Genomic DNA, 25,089 nt, shown 5'->3' on the forward strand with positions numbered 1-25,089 from the left:
AAGAAAAGGCCACCAATTACCCTCTTGTCCTGGCAGCCAAAAACTGTCATTCCAAAGGTATAAGTCATAGGCTTGCAAACACAAGCATGAAAGGCTGTTTAAATAAAACCCTTGTTACCACAGCAATTAACAGGTTCGTTACTTACTGCAATTTAGAGCAGGTCTAAGGAGTGAGGATCTTGACCAATTTGACACTTGTTTTGGGCAGTGCTTGCTTTCTTAACAGCAAGCGGCTAGCCCCCAACAGATGTTTTGTAGGTAAGGGATCAGTGTTTGTCTCTGCTATCCTTAGGCAGACACAGAGAAGGTGTGGGCAAGCAGTGCATCTATTTTCAACAGTAACATCATAACAACTTGATGATAGACCATCTGATTCCAAGTTCAGAAAGAACTGGGAAACTATGTAAAGCACATTGATAAAATGGGATTCTGAACAGGTACAGCATATTAGAAAGTGCATTTATGGCAGGATGGGAATGGGCCTACAGGTCTGAGGAGACACGGCAAGGTCTTTTGGCAGCCCTCTGAAAAAAAGCTACAAGCCCAGGCACAGTGACATTTACAAAATCTGTGCTAACATGTCATTTCCAAAGGCCACGAAGCTTCCAAATTTTTTTCAATACCAACAACTACGTGCTATTGACTTGCACTAACAAAACCGGACAGACAAAAGCTGGGAGTCACAAACATCTCTCAGCAACTGGAACAAGCCCTGTGCCTGGCTCGTAAACACCTCATTACAACCCACTCCCTGCCAGACTTGAAGAGCAGACAACAGTTATGTATGGCAGCAACGAGAACAAGGGTCAGTGGTACTGGCACAGATGCAAACTTCAAGGGGAATAGAAAGAGGTCAAATTCTTCAACAGGACATTTTGACAGATGCTGGTTTTCCTCTCTGGTTCCAAACCTACCCCAACCTACCCACAGAAGGCTCTGCCAGAGTGTCCCCCGGGGAAAGAGAAGCATTAGTCAGCCTCCCCAAAGTAGGCACTGTATATAAAAGCATATAAACAGTGACTATAGCCAGGCAATCTGTATTTGTCTCATCTCGGGGTTTGGCGGCAGTGACTAACTGGACTGCAGGGCTGGAACTGAAGAGCTGTAGAATGTCACTGAGCAAACAAGTTAAAACGGGAACAAGCTCTGGGGACACAGCAGCGGGAGGAGATGCACAGACGGACCAGGCGCTGTATCCACCACTGATGCTCCCACACGAGGTTTCCATGTACCTCCAGATACAGAGCGCCCGACTTCCAGCCTTCAACCAGCTTGCACCAACGCACTTCTCTGCTGTCAAAATGCAAGGCTTGAGAAACATTATTGGTGTGACTTCAGGCCCAGTTATGTCAAAGCAGCCATTTCTTGGCCACATGAAGGTTTCTAATAACCCTGCCACCCCTCCAAAAAGCCAGCATGTTAACTAGGAGCATGTCTTGAACACTTCTGCCTGCCCCACCACAACCATATTTCACGATAATTGCTCATGAGTGTGTGCAGTTGCTAATTTCTGGAGATATAGAAGGCATATATTTTCAAATGAAAGAATACAGCTTTTAGGACTTCAGAACAATGAAAGGCAGGGCGACTGCCTGAAGTGCAGAAACTAAAAGCTTTTTCCTTCAGAACAGGAGCAGAATCGAGTAATTGTCGTTTCCAGGGAGATGGGGAACTTCAGGGATCAGAGCTCAATCTGCAGTTAAATGGATTGGAAACAACTCCCTACCAGCTGCAGCAAAAACATGGATAAAAAAAACACAGGAAAATCCAGAGAGGGCATTTTCCCGGCACTGTGCACATCTCCCCACATTCAGGAACGATGAACTGACTTTATTTAGATGATCCAGGTTAGCTATTCACGAACACCAAGGGAGAAGCATTTCCTATGTTACCTCTTTCCTTATACATCTCCCATTCAGCCTCCCTTCACAGAAAAAATTGACAGGTATTTCAGTTTTCTCCTTTTGAGAGAGAAACCTGAAAATTCTCTCTCACACTCCAAAAGTGCAGTTCTGAACAGACCAGGTATGTCAAAAATACCTAAAAGGAGATCTTAAAATGCTCTTTGCAAGCTAGGCAGGCCTTTGCCTTTCCACTGAGATGTTTCACAGGTGCCAAAAGACAAAAGTTCATGCTTCAATGGGATGCCAAATTCCGAGCTTCTCCCATGTAAAAAGCAAATCCTGTGACTTGCAAGTGTTTTCCAAAATAACCAATACCTTTGTGAGTGCTGTAGAGGGCTGCAAATGTCACCACGAAGAAGGTGGTGGAATATTTTCCAGCATTAACTAGATGAAAGGCCCGTTTGTTATCACGGTAACGGCGCAGGCACTGGATGAATCGCAACCAAGCAGGGATGCACTGGACAACTGCTCTCACTCCGTAGGAGTAGCTGTAACAAATCTGATTATCTGTAATAAAAAAATTTCAGGTACAAAGAGTTAGTACATTTAAGAACTCCTATCATCTTCCTTTCTGTAAGAGTAATATCACTTGACATGAAAGCAATTCCCCATCAATGTCTCATACTTAGGCACACAAACTATGCACATGCACATCCAGAACAGCGAGAAGCTCATCACCAGAAAGTATCCTGAAGCCCTTTATTCCATCTCGGAGGTATTCAGGTGACATGACATCAATAACACATCCAGAAAGATCATCATCTAACTCTTTCACTGCTGCCAGTATAATTAACATGCAAGAAGATTAGAAATAATCTATTTTTAAATTTATTTTGTGCTGTTGGCAGTACTGTGAATAATCAAATTAAGGATGGAATTACAAAAGGCCTTCAACACTGAATTTTTGTGCATAAATGGGAGAGCATTCCCAAACTCCATAGGACAGCTCAAAAAGGCTACTTTGCCTAAGATGTCCTTGACCCATTTTTCTTGTATATTGTAATAGGAAAAAACATTATTTCAGTATGTGTTTGGGTTTTGGTTTGTTGGTTTGTGTTTTGGGTTTTTTTTGTTTGGTTGGTTTGTTGTTTTTTTTAAACAACTGGGGTGAGAGGCAGCTACACCAACATGACATTGTGTCACAACCCTGATGTTTGAAAGCCTTCTTTTTATTAAGGAAATGACCAGGAAAACCCCAGCTTTGCCTGGAACCCCCAACATGCCATATTCTTACACTGTCTCGCTCAGCACATCTAAACCAAACACCCCACTGACTAACAAACATTTGTTTCTTATTCAGACTAATGGAGACAAGTTATTAGCTGATATTTATGCCAAAGCACCGCACTATCGTTCCACTGTTTGGACTGGAAGAGGACAAGTTGTTATCCACTCAGTTGCTTTATTTATTTTACTTTTACTTTTAATAAATAAATATTTAGTTACTTGCAACACTATCTTAAAGGGAAGAGAAAGATCAGACAGATTGGAATAACAAAGTGAACACTGATGCTTATTGAAGCATACTGCAAATTCTTTCAGCAAGTGTCAAAATCATCAGACAACACGATTTGCCAGCAGTCACTGCTTAAAATGGAAAGACAACAGCCTGATCCAGGAGGAGACAGGTACTATTTTGCCACGGGGAAGGCCAAAGTCAAAATTCATATGCCAACTCTGCTGCTCTTCTGGCTAGAAAGGAGAGAAGCAGCAGAGCACACACAACTCTGGCATCACAGCATCAACTCTAATTGAATAAGAGGTGGCACTAACAAGCTCTGAGGAAGTTTCTCCATCCTCTCTTGCTTTAGGGTACTGTGATGGAGCCTGTAAGAAGCAGGCTACAGCACAGAACATTGTGGTTAACAAGCTCATGCAACTCATTTTCATGCTGAGGAACAGGAATGGGCTAAAAGCATTTATATGGTTAAACCACTATGAAATAAAACAACAATGCCAGGAAAATGGATTTCTCTTTCCAATCGAGAAGTGCTGTGTCTAAATTCTTTGATGAATATTCATGTCAGGCCAAATGACTGGATTAGGAAACGAACACGGATGTGAAATTCCATTTCTCTGGATAGAAGTAAGAAAGGGCAGAATCTCTCTAATGCTGTGTTTACAAGAAATGCCAATTATTTAATTTCCTATGTCATTGGTAGTCCTCTTCAAAACAGATAGATGATTATGAAGTTGCCTCGCTCAGTGTTTTTCAGGTCATTTTGATCGTGTTAGCCTGGATTGCCAGCATTACTCTACCTGTATTTGCCAGAAGTCCAGCATTGTCCTCCCACTGAACCTCAAAGCTGTAGAAGCAGATCATATATTCCAGATCCATGAGTATCACAACCAGGCTGTTGAGCTGATCAGCCAGCCAGAAATCTGCGAAGCCTACCTTGTGGAAGGGAGCAGTGAACACTCGAAACTGTCAGGAAAAAAAGCAGTAATTCATGACAGCGTCAAAGACGTCTAAATGCAGTGGCAGGACATCACAGCATTGAACAAATATGGAAATAACAGAAACGCTCGAAGATTTATTGCTGACCTTTCGCTCCTGCTGACAAAAAGATAACTGTTCTCCTCACTTTTAGTACAAATAACATTCCTGCTTTCCTCCTCCTGCAGGCAACGGTTCATGTCCCCCCCACCTTTTTGGTTTTTTTACTGGCAGAAGAGCCCAGTCTCCTCCAACTGAGCTCTTTCCCAGAAACTCCCAGTCTCTGTGTAAGAGCTCTACACAGCTCTGTTTCTCCTGTTGCTCCTCATTTTGATCACCGCTTTCTTTCAGGCTTTTATGTCATATCTATTGACATTTTCCACACTTACCTTCTCCCTCACACTTCATGTCAGTTAGATTACAGACCCTCAGCACGGCCATTAGTCTGATCGTGGCTCAGTTTACTTAACACATTAGTAGTTCTTTGGTGTTAGAAGTTGTAAAAGTGACGATTGTTACTGCTGGATCTGCCAAAGCCTCTAGCAGGGCAAGAGTTAAAGAAAGGGCTGAGGAAATCCTATTGACTGTCAATTAGACTCCCCCTCAATTGCAGTCCACTTTCTCTCTAAGCCTTAACAGCAGTTTTGCTACTTTCAAACTAGACAGTTTTCATGGTCCATTACCTTTGATTACAACTCTCTCTACCCGGTTAGTTATAGTTACTAACGGCCAATTTGTCAAAGAGACAGCACCAGCACCATCCGGTAGTTCAGAGATTTATGAACCTTTAAATTAATGAAAGCACAGGCTAACACTGATCTTTTATATTGCTCTCTTTATTAACCTGAAGGGTGCACAGTTACAGAAACCTGGGAAAGGACTGACACATTCCCATCAGCCTGTAATGCCAATTTAAGACTCTGGTCCTAAATTTCAAAGCCAAATAGGGGATTAAGACTTAGCGGCATAAAGCAGATATGGATCTTGACCTAGAAAGCACTGTGCTCACATAGGACAGCACCTATTACAAAGGCTCAAACCGGGCCAGCCATTAGGGAGGTCTGTCCTCAAGGCCATCCAGCTGCAGAACAGCTTCTGCAGAGGTCAGAGAAGCCACACCAGCCTTCCCTTCCAAAGGTCCTTCCTCCATTTTACCAACACTCCCTGATACTATCTTTACCCGTTTCATCATAGACTTTTTTTTCCATAAACAAAGACTAACTAAAACAAATTAAATGTGAAAACAGCTTTACGGATAGATCTCCCTGAAAAAAGAAGAAATTAATAAAATCCACGTTGTTATTTAACTTAGGGAGAGACACCCAGGCACTGTCAGATGACAGCATAAAATTTTTAAGAGAGTAGAAGCTTTCCACCTAAAGGTTACAGCAGACGAGGCGTCAGCAGATATGTCCATGACCTAGCTAAGGCACCGGCATCTCAGTCAACTACCTTCAAGAACCTGAGCTGCCATCTGAACCCTCCTAACCCCGGGCGTCAGGCACTGCCATTTCCGGCTGCTGCCGCAGGCTGCCCGGGCACAGCTGGAGTTGCAGCCCAGCTACCAGAGGGTGCTGGCAGCGGAGGGCACTGCCTGCTGGCAGGTACTGCAGGCAACTCCTCGCTTCCCAGCTGACAAGTGTCTGCAACATCCTCCAGAGAAGATGGGCCGCAAGAATAAAGTCATAAAATACCAAAAGCTGGAGTTGAACCTCAGTTTCACGTAATCGGTTGCAATTATGTACCAACAGTTCCACAGTCTGAGCCCAGACTTCCTGGTGCTGATTACTGCAGTTTTAATAAGTGCTGAGATGGTAGATATTTGAGCTGGAGCTAAACACTTCCTAGATTTTCACCTCTCGCAGACAGGCTCCCTGCAGTTGTTTCACCATTTTGGCACCCTGCAGAGAGCGTGGGCATGCAGGCACTGTGCTGTCCCCTGTGCTCAGATCCGATTCCACCCGGCAAGCTGCTCTCCTCAGCCTACACAAGTGCACTCATGGGCTTCTCATCTGGCAGCAAAGGGGCAAAGAATGCTCGCCTAAGCACGTAGGTGAGAAAGAAGAGCCTGGCATGGGAATTAAACTTACTAACTAACTTTTTTCACTCGGAGGAAGATCAATTCAGGTGTAACTTGCAGTCCCTCAGGGAATCAAAAGAGATCCCACTCAGAAGTACCAACAAGCAGTTGTTCATGATCACGAGTGGATGCAGTAAGCCTCCCAGATCCATCAGGAAATGCTACAACACACTAAAGTATGCTCCTGATTTGGTTCTAGAAAAACTGAAGGTGCCAGTAACGCTCTGCTACACCTGATATGTCAGACTTCATTTTGGCTGGAAGTGAAACATATCAAGCATGTGAAGAAAAACACTCACCAACCCAAAATTTATGTGAACAGCACAGTTAAGAATTGCACTATTTAAACCTCCTTTCACCCAGATAGCTGCTGGCAACTGCGTGGAGAAATAAAATACACCCAGCCAGCCAATTACACACAATAAAAATTAGAAAAAGCCTTACAGCTACTCTTTATGTGGTTTGTCTGGCCTCTTTTTTCCCCTTCCCCCTTCCGCATAACACAGTCAGAAGTACTGTGTCATTTTTCCACCATTAAGGCGATCTTGCATTTTGATGAAGCTTTTTTCCCCAGGAGACCTTGGGATGAATTGGCCTCTGAAACACTCAAAGGTATGGCTGACTGCAGCATAGCCTAGAGATAGCTGGGATTGAGCAGGTCCTGGAAACTGCCCAAGAGCTCTGTGAAGACTGAGAATCTTACCCTGTTAAGATATTAAGGTAAATTAGCACAGATATTGCTCACATGGTTAGAGCACTTCCAGTGCTTCCCCTAGCACCAAGGGACAGCAGTAAGACTAATGAGGCTTGGGACTAAAGGTACATCTATGAGAGATGGCTGAATGCTGGAAGGCAGAAAAGGAAGAAACTGAAATAGAAGTAAGCTAGCAAATCAAATCACAGAGGTAAGCACACAGAGGTTAACTGGCTGTGTGTATACCTGCACACACATGCCTGAAGCACGATTCTACGTTTCATCTTTGTCATGTTCCAGATAAAGTTAATTGTTTTAATTGGCATTAAAATGATTCTACGAATAACACCAGCCAGCCAAATCCTCTTCTGCCCAATGTTCTCAGAGCAGTTCCAGCAAGAATAAGGTATCAAGGGAACCCACTTGATTAAAGTCAATTTTAAAAGAGCATACAGGGTGGTGATGAACGTGTGAAACAGCCATTTGGGAAGAAACTGATGAGCCATCCAACAAGTTTGAAAACTGTCCTTTTGGAGCTTCCACCTATAACTGGAACACTGAAGTAGCACACATATTTACATTCAATTTACCAGACTTATCTTACCTGGAAAACAGAAGCTGGGTCTAAAATAAATAGTTTAAGACCAGAAAGAGATATGCTGACACCCCCCCCCACACCCCCCGAACATAATTTTATAAGCAGTAACCTTTGCAAAGGTTCCCTCTCCATCAGTGAACCCTGTCAATGTTGGTGCTCACCCAGTTTGGGCTGAGGAGCATCCATGCAGCCTTGCCTTAGCACTCCTAATCAAACTGTTTCGTGACATTAAGGAACAAACAAGCAAAGATACCAGAGTGTTTCTGTATGTGCAAAAGTATGTATACAGCTGTCTATAGAAAGATTAACAAGTAGCTATCTGCAATATGAAGATAATGATAGACTGGTACAGACAAGCAGTTGCTTCTGTAAACGCATGCTCAACAACCATTTGCAGTCAATACTTTATCAGGTCTGCTCTATGAACACACAGTGGTATAAGCATCCCTCTTCCCTGAAGATTAGTGACACTTGTATATACTTAACTGCTACTGCTCAGCTACAGCATTTTTAAAAAAAATTATTTATTTAAATCAGGTTTGAGACTTACCAATAGTTTCAGCAGCCAAAAACGGGACTTGTAATATAAGGTTTTGGTGGGGTTGATGAGAAAAAGCAACATGAAGCCGTACAAGATGAGTGGATTCACCTGCATAGGGATGTAGGTGAATTTACCATATATACATGCCAGCAGGCTCAGGCACCACAAAACCCCCAGGAAACCAGCAATCTACAGAAAGATAGAAAAAACACATAGATACCTTACGAAAATATAGCTCCGAAACCTACAATGAATTCTCATTATAAGAAAAGGGAGAGCAGTGCTCAATCCTGTAATCTAATCAGACTTCAGCAACTTCCTCTTCTAATTGTATTAGAACTCCTTACCAGGAAACAGTGCAGGATTTATCCTCCTGATACGTCGCACAGCTCAACCACTCCTACAATCTATTCTGTTTACCTCAAAGAGATGTTGATGGGACAAGTTGCTGCGGGGATTGAGTTCAAAGATGAGGACGTGATTCACTCCAGCCTGTCTCCAGCCATATGTGTTGATACCCAGGAGAAAGAGGAATTCTATCAGGAGAAAGCCACCCCTATAGATTCTCACCAGTGGCCACACATTTGGTCCATCTATAAAAGCCACACCTGGTAAACACAAAAATGAAATGACCTTAATGATAGCACAAGTCATGTCACCAAGCAAAGCTGTGCTCCACTGCTTTATGCCGGTTCCCAGATGTTTGGCCGTACCCCATGAAAACAGGGTATGCTCATAAGCACCTGCATATTCCAGCAAGTGGAGAACTTTTTGCCTAGCCTGTCAGAGGATTTCGGAGTATTCTGGGGAAAATGCACTCTCCAGCTGGTGTTGTCGGGTCATTAGCAGCATCTTAAGTCCCCTGCCTCACACTACAGGCACAAGGGACAGCACTAGCATAAATCGTGACTATATGCACTTAAATGTTCTGGTTTAATGGAGATGAAATCCCAATGGACAGATACACAAATACTTCAGCTCCCCACAAAACCAAGAAGCACCATTACAGCATTTAAAACAATGCCAAACTGCACCTAATCACTGAACTCAATGCAACTGTAATGTAGTACATATTCATAACTAGCAATATAACATCCAGCCGCACCCAAACAGAAAACCCAACATAAGGCAGCAATACCGGAAAGCCTATTGCTTCCTTTGTTCAGTCTTCAGGGTTTTGGAAAAAAATTTGCTTAATTTCAAATGATGAGCAGCCTTATACAGCAGCAGCTTTCTCTAGCACAAGCCTCTTTGCAAAATACTGTCCCTTGGTTGCCCGATATGGGTTTTATGAGAAAAGCACAAATAAAATAGTTATTTGAATCCTCAATTTCAGTTTCATCGAGTGTTTCTCACCCACATGCCTTTTACAAGGGGAAAAAAAGAACATGCAGTTTTACAGAATTGATGCTAAGAATTTATTATGTCTATATTTTATGTCTAAATTACACCCCAATTTTTCAAACTTTTCTTCAGAGATAGCATATCCATAAGAAGTTTCACAAGTTCAGCATCTGTGCTTTATACTACATAAAATTATGGAGGAAAATTGTGCAAGGAACAATGACTCAAGAACTGTTGCTTAAAATTTAAAATTAAAGAGACTATTGGGTTCAGGCAAAAGAGAGTTGAATTTTGGACAGAAATGACAGACACCCCAAAGAAGCTGAAAAAAATGAGTCCTAAATATGAAATTGAAAAAACAGCATTTCAAATTTTAATCTGAAATACCAGCAGACAAAACCAAGGGAGGTGATTCCAAACAGGACAGAGTAGCCCAAAAACTACTGAATAAGAAATGACCAGTCAGAATAGGACAGATGTGCTGTGTGCTATTTGAGACAGAACACCCAGACAAAGGTTCATCCTGAGGTGAACACTGTTCAGGGCTCTGTACTACAGCCCTGAGGCAAAGAGATTTTCCATTCATATATTGCTTCCACTTAAATGCAATACAAGCAAAGTCACCTCCTACAGTCAGCAGGTACGTGACACTCGATCAACTCATCCCTTCGGCAAGCACAGGCTCTGAACAAGATGCTCAGAGAGGAAGATGTCCCTGGTGACAAGCCCAATGGCATCACAGTGTAATTCTCAAACAAGAGACAGGGCACTGCTGCAGCAAGTCTTGAAATTTTGCATGAAATCTTAACAGGTCTCTGCTTAATAAAACACATGCCTATTTCCATGAACTTTCAACCTCAATTACACACTAACTTGGCACCTAGGAAAGCTGATACAGAAACAGTGAGGCCTCAAAATTCATACTCTTCAGGGTGACACCCTGCTGAGATCCACCTGTAGCATTTGCAGCCTTTAACAGACCCAAAGGTATTATGAACTTGTCTCTGTAAAATGTTGCTGCTCTAGTTCTAAAATCAGGCGATACAGAAGTAGTTTACTATTAGAAGTCATGTTCTAATGCCGTTTCACAGATTCTACACATCCAACACTAAAATCCTATCTCAGTCAATCAAATCATAAAAACAATTCGGCAAAAGTAGCAGACAAGTTAGCAAAGCAATACCCAATTAAAAAAAACACTCTGCAGTTAGAATACAGTTTTTGCCCAATATCTGAAATAACATACAGATACCGGATCATGTCTGCTGCTACAAGCATACCTATTACTCACACTAGGTTAGTAACATCTGCTTTAGAGATATAATAAGTTTTATGAATTCATTCTCAACTGTGTCATTTTTTCATTGTTAATACTGAGAGATAAAGCAAACACAACTGACTTCACTCATATTTGCATCTCCCACAGAGATCAAACATGTAAGTAACAGAAAAAAAAGAGATATGATGAATAAAGAACAGCTTCTACACGTTAAACAGACCCTTCACACAGACAGGTCAACTTCCTGCCTCTACTATAGGAAGACCAAACAGGAAGCACTGCAAACAGCTTCTCAAACAGAGACATTTTATCCCAAGAGATGACTGGATCCAATTACAGAAACATCTGATTAAAAATTCTTTTAAGTCAAAAACACAGACATAGGCTTTCCCTAATGCAAGAGCTCATATGTTCATTTGTTAAGCCTTTTCCTTTGTACTGACTGCTAAGCAAGTTACACCACTACCGAAATCACACACACAATTAGTAAAGCTGCTTGTGATTAAGCACTGTATCTGACTCTACAGTACTACCATGGCTTTTACTCTAATCAGAGTCCAAACTCAGAAGGCACAAAGCAGAATAAAACCAAGGCCTGAGATATGCAATAATTTATTGTAGCTTTCAAACAATCTTGCCAAAATCTGCCGACAAGAACAATTCAGTGAATTCCATTAATAGGGACCAGACATTGGAATCCTAGAAATTGCTACATGAAAATGTACTGAGTAGCATGGTGCTCACGTGGCTCTATGTGTGGTCTCATTCTCTGTAGGGAGTCAGTACCATGCAAAACTTAAGCTCTACGAGCACCCCTCCCAAGGTGGCAAGGCTTGTGTGTTCACAGGACGATAACAGAAATCTGTCTTTCTACATGGATGTTGCACCTCCAGAATACCCCTCCGAGAAGGAGGAGGAAACCAGGAGAACAAACCATAATATGTTCAAAGTCCAAAATCCACATACACAACATGAGAAAAACCACAATCTATTACTGAGCAGAACTAATAATTCTCAACAGTGTGATCTGACTCAGGCTGATTTAACCCAGAATATCCTGACCAACCCAGTTCAGATCCAGGACCTCGCTAAGTGATGAGAACATATCCAAACCAAGGTATGGCAGCCAGCGGGGTCCAGCCAAGAATACCCACCTGAAAGTATGACAGTGACGTTCAGTGCAATGAACAACCCACAGAACAATCCAACCCTGAATGTAGTCCAGGCTGGTACAGGCTGTGAACAAAGCAATAGCAGAATTAAGGTGGGGTAAATAGGTTATCAGCAAGGTCAGATTAATTTGCAGAGTAAATTTAAAATCAGGGATACAATGTACTGATCTCTGATTGCACTCTTGCTCTTGAAGTTTTTCAAATGGAAAATGCAGCATAATATTCTTGTGTATGATGTTGCTGTGTTGAAACAGAACTTGGGCATCTCAATGCCCTTTGAAAAATATTCCAGACCACACAAACACTAAGCATATGTTATTATTAGCACAAATTTCCTTTTACTATTTATCTCATCCCTTCATTACCTTGCCTGCATGCATTAGGAATAGCAAGTAAGCTATTTCCAAGTCTTCCGGAACTAAAGCAGATTATGTGACCATACAATTTGTGGAGCACGCTCATGTCAATTATTTTCACTACTTTGTTCAGATGTTGAATCTAATTTGGCACCTTGACAAGTTGGAGAAGCAGCTTGGCTACATAACTTGATCTCTCACCTGAGCTGCTCCTAAGGGTGGAACACGCAAACGTTTCATAGCCTTCTGTCTGTCTCCATCTTCTAACTCATTGGTCACCACTTCCTAAGGAGATAAAGATACACATCACAGAAGTTCATTCTAATGATAAGCACATGGTACTGCACTAAAACCAAAAATAACGGTTGATTTCCAAGTTACATTTGAGCCCTGGCCCAATACTCTTCTAATACACAGCAACAAAGATGTGAAAGGCTCACCATGCTGCATCAAGTTATTACACAATACAAGCTAGCACTGCACTAGCTTTTCAGAGCGAAAAGTTACCAGCTGAAGAGAACATACCCAAGTTTATGTAAACAATGCCAGAAATCGGTGGCATTTCAAAATCAATTAATAGTTGTCTTGGTGGCGAATATAAGCTATAGAAAGGGTAAAACATTATAGGAATCAGTAGTGAGCAAGAAAACATTGTTTTCTAGTTAAAAGAGGAGCAGTGCTGTATTGGTTTTGTGTGGCAAGGTTTTGGTAGCGGGGGGGGTTACAGGGGTGGCTTCTGTAAGAAGTTGCTGGAAGCTTCCCCTGCGTTCGAGAGAGAGAGCCAATACCAGCCGGCTCTAAGACGGACCCGCCGCTGGCCAAGGCCGAGCCCATCAGCGATAGTGGTAACGCCTCTGTGATAACATTTTTAAGAAGGAAAAAAAGTTGGGACAGGCGGGATTCGGCAGCCGGAGAGAGGAGTGAGAACATGTAAGAGAAACAACCCTGCGGACACCAAGGTCAGTGAAGAAGGAGGGGGAGGAGATGCTCCAGGCGCCGGAGCAGAGATTCCCCTGCAGCCCGTGGGGAAGACCATGGTGAGGCAGGCTGTCCCCCTGCAGTCCATGGAGGTCCACGGTGGAGCAGATATCCACCTGTAGCCCGTGGAGGACCCCACGCCGGAGCAGGTGGGTTCCTGAAGGAGGCTGTGACCCCGTGGGAACCCCACGCTGGAGCAGGCTCCTGGCAGGACCTGCGGATCTGTGGAGAGAGGAGCCCACGGAGCAGGTTTTCTGGCAGGACTTGTGACCCCGTGGGAGACCCACGCTGGAGCAGTGTGCTCCTGAAGGACTGCACACCGTGGAAAGGACCCATGCTGGAGCAGTTCGTGAAGAACTGCAGCCCGTGGGAAGGGCCCGCGTTGGAGAAGTTCGTGAAGGACTGTCTCCTGTGGGTGGGACCCCACGCTGGAGCAGGGAAGAGTGTGATGAGTCCTGCCCCTGAGGAGGATGAAGCGGCAGAAAACAACGTGTGATGAACTGACCGTAAACCCCATCCCCGTCCCCCTGTGCCGCTGGGGGGGTTGGTAGAGAAGCCGGGAGTGAAGTTGTGCCCGGGAAGAAGGAAGGGGTGGAGGGAAGGTGTTCTGAGATTTGGTTTTATTTCTCATTACTCTGCTCTGGTTGATTTGTAATAAAGTGAGTTAATTTTCCCCAAGTTGAGTCTGTTTTGCCCGTGACGGTAATTGGTGAGTGATCTCTCTCCTGTCCTTATCTTGACCCACAAGCTCTTTGTTATATTTTCTCTCCCCTGTCCAGCTGAGGAGGGGGAGTGATAGAGCGGCTTTGGTGGGCACCTGGCAACCAGCCAGGGTCAACCCATCACAAGTGCACAGACTAGCATCTTTACCTCTGTTTCGGAGATAAGCTGGTTGATCTTCTTGCAAGTGTAGAAGGGTGCCACCTCCACCTCGGCCACCCGCCATTCTGCTCCCCGCGCTGTCTCCAGGTTCTTGTCATGCTTCTTTAAGATCTTGCGGAAGCCAGTGAAGTTCAGGTTCTGCAGACAAGGGAAAAGAGTTACTGGCTTTTAACCTCAGTCAGCTCCCAAGGAAGTTAAATGGTTGTATTTCCAGTGCTAGCAAAAAAGGAACAGTTAAGAAGAAGAATCAAAATTATTGCATCTATTGTCAGGAAGTTTTTGAGTTATCACTTTATTAGAAGTAACACATATCCCTTGCAAATAACAGAAAAAATGTGGGGCATAAAAAGAGGTAACTTACTTGCAGGGAACTACCTAAACCTCATATTCCCTGAAAAGCCAAATCACTGACACTTTCCTCCTTAATAAAAGAAGCAATGATGTTCCTGATGAAACCTCACTGAAGACAAATAACCTTTGGACATACTCAAAACTTGTATGCTTGAAGTTATTTCAAGACACACTCCCTCTGGGTACACCTTACTGCATATGTCCCAGGTACTGCAACTCGACAACTGTCTCTGGATTAGCAGTAGTTGTAATGAGCTCTTAACAAATATATAAAGCTGCAGGAAGACTATATTTTGTCCCAACTTCCACAGTCATTACCAATCTTTCAAGGGGTTTTACCTTCTGAAAAGGCTAGGCTACTGACTTCTAGTTCATTTAAACTTTACATTGGTTTCAAATCAAGTTCTCCAGATAGGTGCAATATAGAAGGGAAATCCTTGTACAAAAGTTTTAAATGCTGCAGATTAAATCCAGACAAGTGCATCCCCATAGCAGCATCCTTTTCCACAGAGTACATTGCTCAATGAGTGCAAAACTAGTTTAGGCTTGCAGATGTGGGAGATGTAACTCTCTAGTCTGTAGAGATAAGCACACAATGATGCATTAAAACAAGAATTAATGGCTGATTTCCAAGTTATGTATGAGCCCTGACCCAACACTCTTCTAATGCACAGTAACTAAGATAGGCAAAGCTCATCACACTGCAGACAATTGCTGTGACAAGATGCATGTGAAACCCTGCATTTCATTATACAGAAACTACCGCTTGAAAGACTCAACATTTCATTAAAGCAACAGCAGGAATGCAGACAAGACCATTGCAAGATTCACTTCTGGAAAAGCTTAGAAAGTAAACCAAGTAAAAGCTTGGAAAGAAAAACAGAGAAAACAGCAAAATCAAATGCCCTGGGGAGAGGCGCCAACTACTCAGTGAAATTATTTTCAATCTAATTATGCTTAGAGTGATTTAATACCAGACCCCTGCCATATAGGTGGGGAAATGAGGCTAGGGAGACAGGAGCAGGAAGCCAATGCATTAACGATCTGCATTATTGCAGACAAGAGACTTTAATTACTTTCTATTGGAAAAGCCAGCATTCCACCCCAGGGAAAGCAGATCACTATTTCAGAAATTTGAAATTAAAAAATACAACAAAATGATGATTTTGGTCAGAGATCTTTCTGTAGCCTGAACTAACATCGCTTTATCTGACACGTGTGCAATCACAGCCTAACTCTGGTGTGCCTTGGCCAGTCGGGGCATGGTTACACCAGACACCCTACAGCCTCTCCAGCGGCATTTCATCCTCTGGCTACAAAAATTCTGCAACCCCAAAATGTACGATAAAAACACTGTTGGTTACAGTGGCACTTCTGACAAGGAACGCTCAGTGATGGAACTGTGAAACAGAACAGTCAAACATCATTTACGCAGTCAGATGTTTTCTATTCTTGCTATTCGTAATGTTTTTCTCTGGCAAGGGGCTTTCTCCAAGCCTGACTTCCATTTCTGCTGGATACTAACCGAATCCATTGAAGTGAATCAACTAATGGCATGTTTTGTCATTAAAGGTGAAAAAAACCAAACAGTGCAACTTACACAATAATATAATGCAAGATCATGTAGAATCAAACAGTGGACTCAAAAATCTTTGCCCATATACAAGCCTATTAGGAAATGCACCAGCAAGGCAATGCACACCAGTTCAGTAAGACTGACTCAGCCTCCATTATTTGCTCAATGAATGTACTATATTATATTCAGTATATGTAAGTAAATACTATATACTTAATCTGTCAAGATTTGTTTGTTCTAAAACACAATATTTCAAATAGGTTTATACATGTACACACTCTAGAATGATATATTACTGTTAACATTAAATTCATTTTATCAGAAGTATAATCATTGGTAAGTTCAACGAGTAACAGCTGGCCTGGAGACAAGTTACAGTTTCAGTTGATGTTTGGTTTGTGTACCTTAGGAATGAACGCATGCAACTTTTGCTTTTGCAAAGACTGAGGAATTTGCTTCATGTGGATTTTCCTTTCTTAGTAACTCAACTCAAGACTTCAGCATTTAATCAAAGCCATAGTTTGATACTTATAACGCCACTGTTGACTTCACTTTACCTCTTACATGAAGGCCTCGGTTACATAATCTTCCCACTAGGTTATTGTTCTTCCTCTCCAAAACTCTAAGAGCTTGATTCCTAGTTTTTCCTATTCTAAGGTCAGAAGTGATTAAGAGTAGTATTCTGCGATTTTGTTTTATGTCTGTTTTAGCACTTGTATTTCTTGTCCTCCACTTCAAGACAGATTTGAACTAATTTTTCTCATTCTCTCTTTGAAGGTGTGTTGTAGAAAGAAGCTCTGCTCCTTTTGGAAACTGTGAAAGCTATCAAATCCAGATGGGTTTTACATCAATACTTAGTATACATACAATGGACCAAGACTCATGGTAGCAAAAGGTAAAAATATAAGTGTACAAGCCTTTCTTCACTGATGAATAGTAGGAAGATTTTCCAAAGGAATGACCTATGTCATCCCCTATTTAAATTCTTCATCAAGCCTCAGAAGCTATTTTTTATAACCAAGAGTAAGAGATTTCTTTTCTTTTCTTTTTTTTTTTTTTTTTTAAAGTGAAGAAATCACAGCAGGTAATACTGCTGCGCTCCATTCCTGAAAAGCTACAGATACTCTACCTTTCCCAGGATTTTGAACTAGAAATTATCTCTAATAGTCAAAGGGCTTTACTGAGAAACTCATAAATGGTTTTCAGACATGTGCTCAGAGACACCACTTTAGGAGAGGTACAAACACCCAGAATTTTGGAAGAATTAAGTTTTGTCCATACCGCAGAGTGGTATTCAATGAATTCTTACGGTGAATTTTGTTTAGTAAAATTCTCCAGTACAACACTTGTAAAGATCTAAATACAGATGTAGTGAGTTTAAGTTCAAACATTCTTATTTAACAACTTAAAAACCCTCACAGTAAGACATTTAAAAGCACTTCAGAGTATTTAACACCAAAAGAGCTAGCCCAGCAAAAAAGATCTTAACAGTTTCAGATTTTTGTTTCAAGATTTTTGGAACAAAATCAGCATCTGCAATATTTACCATGCCCTTTCATGCCAGAAATCCAAGTAAAACTAAAGATTTGTTTTTTTCATGCTTCAAGGCAAACGAGCCTGTATCCTACAGAATTAAAAACAGTTGGTTTTTTTTAATGGATGTTTTAACAAGAAATGCTAATATGGCAAGGTCACAGTCACTACCATGGTAACGCCAAGAGGAAACAGTACGCTAGCATTTCAAGTTTCATTAACAAATATTAGATAAAAGAGCTTATTCCCCAAGTTGCCAGCTCCAGCCCTGCACAGAACAACACACTGCAGAAGAAGGAGGTCCTGGTGTGACTTCATGTTCTGGACATGCCTGGGTCAAGGGTGCTGGGGTCAGCCAGCTTGGAAAAAGAAAAAGGAAGGTCCTTCTGCAGGTCAGCTTAGCATTTCTAACTCAACAGAAAGCAACAAAATGTACACTGCTAACTGCTAGGCATCTGCCTTTTCATTAAAAAATTATTATGATACAAGATATTTTACATCTTGTGTTAAGAAAAGAACACAGTGGCCTTGTTATACCGACTAGTGGTGGATAAGAAATCCTGCGTTGCAAAATGTGTAAGATGCCAGAGAAAATTACTTTTGGTCGACCTTGCAGTTCCCTGAGAAGATAAGAACCTTAGGCCCTTTTCAGATAACTTAGCTCAGAGTGTCAATATAGTTTGTGTCAAAAGAATGTAAATCAAGAAAAGACAGATAGTAGAGTTACTAACGAACATTCTTTAGGATAAGTTGTATCAAACATGTAAAGTGTCCCACTGCGCAGAATCACTAGAAAAGGGTCAACTAGGGGACAAGTGAGGAAGACTATCGAAGACCACCAGAGGACCCCTGAAGACCACCAAAGATCTCGAGTGTGCCTGCGCCAAGGACATTTACATATATTAATGAGTTCCCAGAATTCAGATTAATATATTGATTATTTCCAGGAAAAATCATGAATATGTATATCCAATTTTGTATGTAATCTTAACTGTTGAAAGAATTGGTGTGGACGACAGGTGGAGCGATCCCCCGTGTACCGAGCGCTGCAATAAAGAATGCCTGCTTTCTAAAACTCCAAAATTGAGTCTTAGAGAGTTTCTGAAGTGCTGACTTACAGTAACATTTAGGGACCCCAAAATGAAAAAAAAAACCAAAAAAACACAACTGGCTTGAACAAGGCAACTCAAGGATACACAAAGCACAGAGACATTTACACACAGGGCTTTGTAAAACCACCTCTTTTTTGCAGGTACCTGATAGTTCTGCAGTAAGATGAGGCTGAGGTAGAGCTCGCTGAAGGCCAATTTCAGATCTTTGATATTCCTATGCTGGACACGCTCTTCGTGGGACAGGTGGAAGACCGGCTTTCTGCGCCGCTGCAGCGTGGAAGCCCCACTGGCTTCTTTCTGTGCATCCAAAGTTGACTGTAACTCAGTCCGAAGAGTAGTAAACCTGCGCTGAGCTTCTGCAAGCTTTTCTGTTAGCAAGGAAAGGGAAAGTCAGATGAGAGGATTGCAACTTGCCTACTGAGCCCATGAGAAGCACCATACCTTTTCCTCAAATAATATGCCTTTAGGTAAAAAGCACTGCATTGAATAACCTACTCCATGGCCTTCCCCCACTAAGCATTAAATTCAACAACTCTGCATATTTCTCTTTCATGAAGCTCCTTCTTGTTAAAGGTTTTAATGCACTCCTATGTAAAACATACACATTCTCAAAAAAACCAAAAGCCGTCATGTCAGACAGGTCTTAATTAATGTAGTCAAAATCAAGGGGGGGCTGTCCCTTCAGCACAGACTAAAGCAGCATTAGACATGAACTCAGACCTCTCGACTTCCACCCCACATCTGATTTCTAGAAGATGCTCATTCCAGGACCGTACGAATACCTGTTACGGATGGAAGAAGCCCAACCTGCGCAGCTGCTGCCTGTACCTAGGGGCTATAAACCAGCACAGGGACACAGGGTCAGGCCTCCCCACACTGGCAGAGTCGTAGCTGGAGGCAGCCAGGCAGATAGGGTCTCATCCAAATACCAAAGCGGTGACCACACGTCTACTCTGTGCGCAAAGAAAAGCTGCTTGCCTTTCTCAAATAAAGCAAATGCACAAAAAGCATTAGGAAAAAAAACCTGTTAGACAATACTATGAAACTTGACAGTAAGCAAAGCACTTCTCATATCTGTGCACCCACTACTATGTGTTTACTATCTTTTTATATGACAGTAAGAAAATCAAAGAAAAGAAAAAAAACCCCACACTTTAAATGTGACGCTGAATTTTGGAACTCAGAGAGCAATGCAACCCCTCTGCCAAGCTCCCAGTGACAGACAAACACAGCTTCTGCTTTGATCAGGAGTTACAACACTACTAGCTGCTGTACATGATCCACTGTAATAATTTATCCCTCTTTTCCTCAGTTTAGGCTCACGCAGGTTAGAAGCACTGCCTCATTACTTGCTGATTAAAAGGACAGTCAACCTGAATTTAAATATCATTTTGATATGTTTTCAGAACAAGTCTCTCTTCCTCACATCTCAAGTATGAAAAAGGTGTTCTTTTAAACATGCTGCTTTATGTACTTTCAGAAAAGAATCTCTTTGGCTAAATAACAATCTTTTTATGCTAAAACCAGCATAACTGACATCATTATCTTTCTCTTTGCTCTGTACAACTAGTTCCTTCCAGGCTTTTTTCTCCCTCTAGGGCTTCAGTCACAGCTTTGGCACCTCTGTGGATAAGCACAATCGCAGACCTGGCGTTGGCCAGGAAGACACCGAGCAGGTTGAGTGTTGGAGCAGACGGCTGGGAGCCGGAGCCATCTCCACCCAGCAGGACACACACCACTGCACCAGAAACCACAGAGCCCCAAGGTCCCTCCACAACCCAAAGCTCTGCCTGGCAGTCTCCTGGCTGTCAATTTAATTCTCTTCATTAGTATCTTACATAACAACTTCATGGTAATTCTCAATTGCTCCCCCCCAGAAATAAGACTTACTCTTATGGGAGCAATTCTGACCTTTTCCTCAGTCTTATTCAATTCTAGTTAATTTTAAGACCAAAACTCCTCTGTAAATAATTTTACAGTGCTCTGCATAAGATGTTTTCCAGAAGGAGAATGCCTTTCTGAACAGGAAATGGGGATCAATATAGAAAAATGAAGTACAGAAGAGCCTGAAATGCTCTATAAATTTCTTGATTATAAACTTTATTGAAGTAAGAGGTTTTCAAAAGACAGGAAAGGACAATTCCTCTCTGACAACTTCTACAGCTGCAAGGACTCCACCGAACAGAGGCAACTGTCAGTGAAAATTGTCTGCCCACAGCCTACAACCACATAATACTTAACACACCCAAGGTCAGACTGCAAAAACAATAATCTCTCCCCACTTTAGTAGCTCTCTTGGGAAGAAGTAACGGGTATCTATCTGTTAGAGTAGCTGTTAGAATCAAAAGCCTTCATATAAATAAAACTCAAGTTCACTCTCTATATTCAAAACGTCATATTAAACCATCTGTGATACACTGAGATTTCTTTTGGATCAAATTATTAAATATGGAAGAGTTTAAATTTACACCTTTCAATTGTAAGTGCTGTTCCATTGTCCCTATGTCCAGAAAAATCTTAAAATCCATCAGCCTAATAAGACATTATTTAAAGACAATGCTTTGAAATAATTATAAAACTGCCACTACAATTTTCCTATCCGTTTGCAAAGCAACATCTCCAAATACAAACATTCTTAATTATGCACTGCTGAAAAGTGTCACGTGCTGTCTTCTATACAGACCTCTCTATCCACAGGTAGGACTGCAGTCCTCCGAGGATGAGGCTTTAAAGGCAACTGACCCAGCCCTATAATGACTTGCTACTCCTGAGAAACAGCAGTCCTGCCACCTTCTTCTCCCTCCTGCCCCCTCTCTTGCACTGACTCCAGTTATTCAGTCCACAAATCATTTCATCTTCTTAAGGTATGATTTTTATCATCAAGATTCATTGTCAAAGCAAAATAAGACAAAATGTGTGCTGCTATTCTTAAAATCTCCTAGGGAATTGCCTAGCGAAACAGCAAAGCAGAGTAGAAATTAATTCTCAGTTTGCAACATACTCCAAAATAATTGAAAAGACATTTACCACTATCACTAGTTTAGCACTCCGAAAGGTGACTTTTAAAGAAGTATGCCACTCAGAAGAGTTAGCAAAAAGCAGCATACACTTAGATACTGAAAGCACTCTTGTGTTGCAGCATTTTGCATGACCTGATGCCCACCGAGTCCTCAGTTCAAGTGTAATCTCATGGCAAAGACTAAGGAGAAATCTAAAACCAACAAACGCAGACTTCAACAAAATTGCTTGTGATAAAGCAGCAGCTTTGCCCCAAAAATGCTTCTAGATCCTGACTAAAACCCCCTGTCTAAAGAGTTATCACCTCAGCTATGCAATTCCAAGTTGGTTTTTTACTCCATTTTCCAAGTTTAAAGAAAAGTTCACACATAAAGATCGTGAAAAAAACCAAACAATCATGAGGAGCTAGTAAAATTTCCCCCCAGGTTCCAGTTTACATGGTCATAGTTGTGATCTAAACCTGTTTCACCAGACAGGAGGTAATCAAACAGCCATACCTCCTCACAGCTAGTCAGCTCAGGGCTGGGGGGGGGCATTTTAGGCAGGCTCTTTTAGCACTTTCCTTTTCCTACTTGTGCATATTATGTTCAATATTTTTCTTACCAAGTTAAAGCCACAGCTCCCTACAAATAATAAAACCAGCTGCTAAATTAATCACAAAAATGTTACTAGCTAAACAGTAGCCCAAGCAGATCCTCATGATGCTAATTTAAAATATAACAAACCTCCCCTCTAAGAAACTCCCAAACACAAACCAAAACCGGCCACAAATAAAACTTTAGCACTTGAACAGGCATTCCTCTACTGGAACCATCTGAAAATTTTACTGCTATTCCTTTTTCTTTCAATTGACTATAGATTTTCTTGAGCATAGTTCAAATAATCACAAACTGTTTATCAAATCAGATTTAGTTAATGGCAGTTTTCCTTCCCACCAAGCTGGGATAACGGTCTGAGGAATTAAGGCTCTGTTTGATGAGAGCTGACAACCTGAGCACATAGCAAAAGGCAAAGGCATTTTGCAGCAGGCATTCCAACCCGGAGTGCTCCGGAGGGGAGCTGTGGTCTGGGAGCAGCGAGTTGTCCATGCTGTGGCAATCCCTGGCAATACTCACTAAGGATCCCTCAGCACATGGAAGGATGATGAGGAAATGAAGTGGAGAGCAACAGAAAGCTTAACTTTCTTGAAAATGGACAATATTTATTGTCATAAAGACAAGCATGTAATAAGCCATATAATAAGCCTATAATAAATAGGACGTACCAGGTCATAATCCAAGCCAACGCACACCTGGAGTTACAATCGGGTCCAACGTGACAAATTTCTGACATCATCGAGAAGAGGAACCACTGATGGAACTTTTCTTGATGTAGCTTAACATTAATAACCCTAATAAAGGGTTTCCCTACTCTTAAAGTCACGTCACTCTTCTGTGAATAAAAGACTTATTTTAATCTTATCACAAGAGATTTTCAAATTACATGTATTCTCTCCTATAACTTTTTGAAATGACAGCAAGTTGAAAAAAACCCTACCCTGTATTTATTAATGCCATTTTAAACAATGCTGGAATGGGTATGTATATGTGGGTGCACATGTGCCAGCAGGTGCTCATTAGGGAAAATTATAATCCGTATTGTGCATCTAAATTGACAGAACTTCCTCCACAGAGTCTAGCTCATAGTACACAGGATCTGATATAACTAAAAAAGTAAGACAAGTTTCTGAGCATAAAAGCCTTACCTCAGACCTGGGACAGAAACAGAAGAACTCACAGGGAAACAAAACAGAACAATTGTTCTGAGTTAGGTACATACGAATTACATGTAGAAAAATGCCTATAAAGTATAAAACCCAGCTGGCCTAATAAAACATACCGCTTCTACCTACAAACTGCCCTTTGATCCTGTCCTAACACCCACTCTGGCTACAGCAAAACACCACTGCTCCAGGGGTCCCAGCCGGCCCATAAGAGACTTACTTCGCTAGATGGAAGCTGAACAGAGGCAAGCTGCAGTGCACAGTTATTGCATCTATTATGCTTTCAACTATTCTCATGTTCACAACCCAGATTCTGCTAGCAATAAAATAGCTAGCAATAAAGTCATCGCCTGATGGTTATTAAAATATTTTGCACAATTCAACTTTGTTACCAGATTAAAATCAGAAATAGAAAAGGCTACCATATTGCGCTGCAAAAGCCTGTTTATAGCACCAAGTTAATAAATCAACGTGTTAAGAGAAAATAGCAGAAGTCAATGCATCATTGTATCCATATTTAAATGCTTTTCTAATTGAAAACCCATTTTAAACCTTACCAAAAGAGGCTGAAAACCAGCTGAAGTATAATGGTGGGTGGAAGTGGAGCACACTATTACTAAGCCTTTTGTAGCAATATTACAGGATGAATTTCCAATTATCCCACTCTGAAGGTTATTTTCAAAACACAGGATTGGAAAGCAAACTTTCTCAGGGAAAACAACAAACAATAGCACTTTGACATATGACCCCTAGGCATCCCTACTCTTACCACCATTAAGTTTTTACTCAATTTACTAAACAGGATTTTATACACAGCCAATGACAAACTGGTACTGGCTGATCTACTCCAGAAAGTTGCAAGAGTTTAAGAAAGAGTTAAGTGTTTAAAAACTTGTTGGACACATCAGGATGGTCAAGTTACCATACACAGGTAAGTCCATGATAGCCATTCCTGCACAAGCTCAGGAAACACCAGCTACGGAGCTTAGCACACCCAAAACATGCACAGGAGACTGTGACCATGGATAAGCTGAGAAACTGTGCCCTCTATGTAGGTTACCACTTAAGTTTCGGAGCATCTTCATGAAGTTCAGCAGGATGCTACTGCAAAGCAATGAAACCACCTGCCCTTCATTGTCCCTTCACCCAAATACCACGGTTTAGCTTCACATCTGTGATTAAACCAGAGCAGTTTCCCATATAAACCTGCCCTATAATTACCTGATGGTAGACCTGCATGACCACTGTGGTTATTCTGAAAGTTTGGGAGCTTCAGACTCTTTTTGTGTTGCTCTATCTTCCACAAATATACACAAATAAGCACCTTACCTGAATAGAAAATGTTGATTTTGGCAAGTTCTTTCTCACAGGTCTGGAAGAACTTCTCTTCAAACGTGGCAAAACACCTTTTCACTGTGTCCTCATCTGTGTCTATAAAACAAAATAGGAAAAAAAAAGTTGTAACAGAAGAT

General features: G+C 41.7%; 1 protein-coding gene across 1 annotated transcript in view; it reads right to left on the reverse strand.

Moving 5' to 3' along the window:
- XPR1 (xenotropic and polytropic retrovirus receptor 1) overlaps positions 1-25,089 on the reverse strand; it is a 118,115-nt gene that overhangs the window by 19,570 nt on the left and 73,456 nt on the right. The window contains exons 3-11 of the mRNA XM_030031856.2: positions 24,947-25,048; positions 18,982-19,205; positions 14,254-14,403; positions 12,607-12,690; positions 12,032-12,113; positions 8,675-8,862; positions 8,264-8,443; positions 4,164-4,329; positions 2,220-2,411 (exon numbers count right to left, since the gene is read on the reverse strand). Of these exons, the coding sequence (XP_029887716.1) occupies positions 2,220-2,411; positions 4,164-4,329; positions 8,264-8,443; positions 8,675-8,862; positions 12,032-12,113; positions 12,607-12,690; positions 14,254-14,403; positions 18,982-19,205; positions 24,947-25,048 (1,368 nt within the window). The remainder of the gene's footprint in view (positions 1-2,219; positions 2,412-4,163; positions 4,330-8,263; positions 8,444-8,674; positions 8,863-12,031; positions 12,114-12,606; positions 12,691-14,253; positions 14,404-18,981; positions 19,206-24,946; positions 25,049-25,089) is intronic.

The sequence above is a fragment of the Aquila chrysaetos genome, chromosome 12 (genome assembly GCF_900496995.4).
Source record: "Aquila chrysaetos chrysaetos chromosome 12, bAquChr1.4, whole genome shotgun sequence".
In the NCBI taxonomy this organism is placed as follows: domain Eukaryota; kingdom Metazoa; phylum Chordata; class Aves; order Accipitriformes; family Accipitridae; genus Aquila; species Aquila chrysaetos.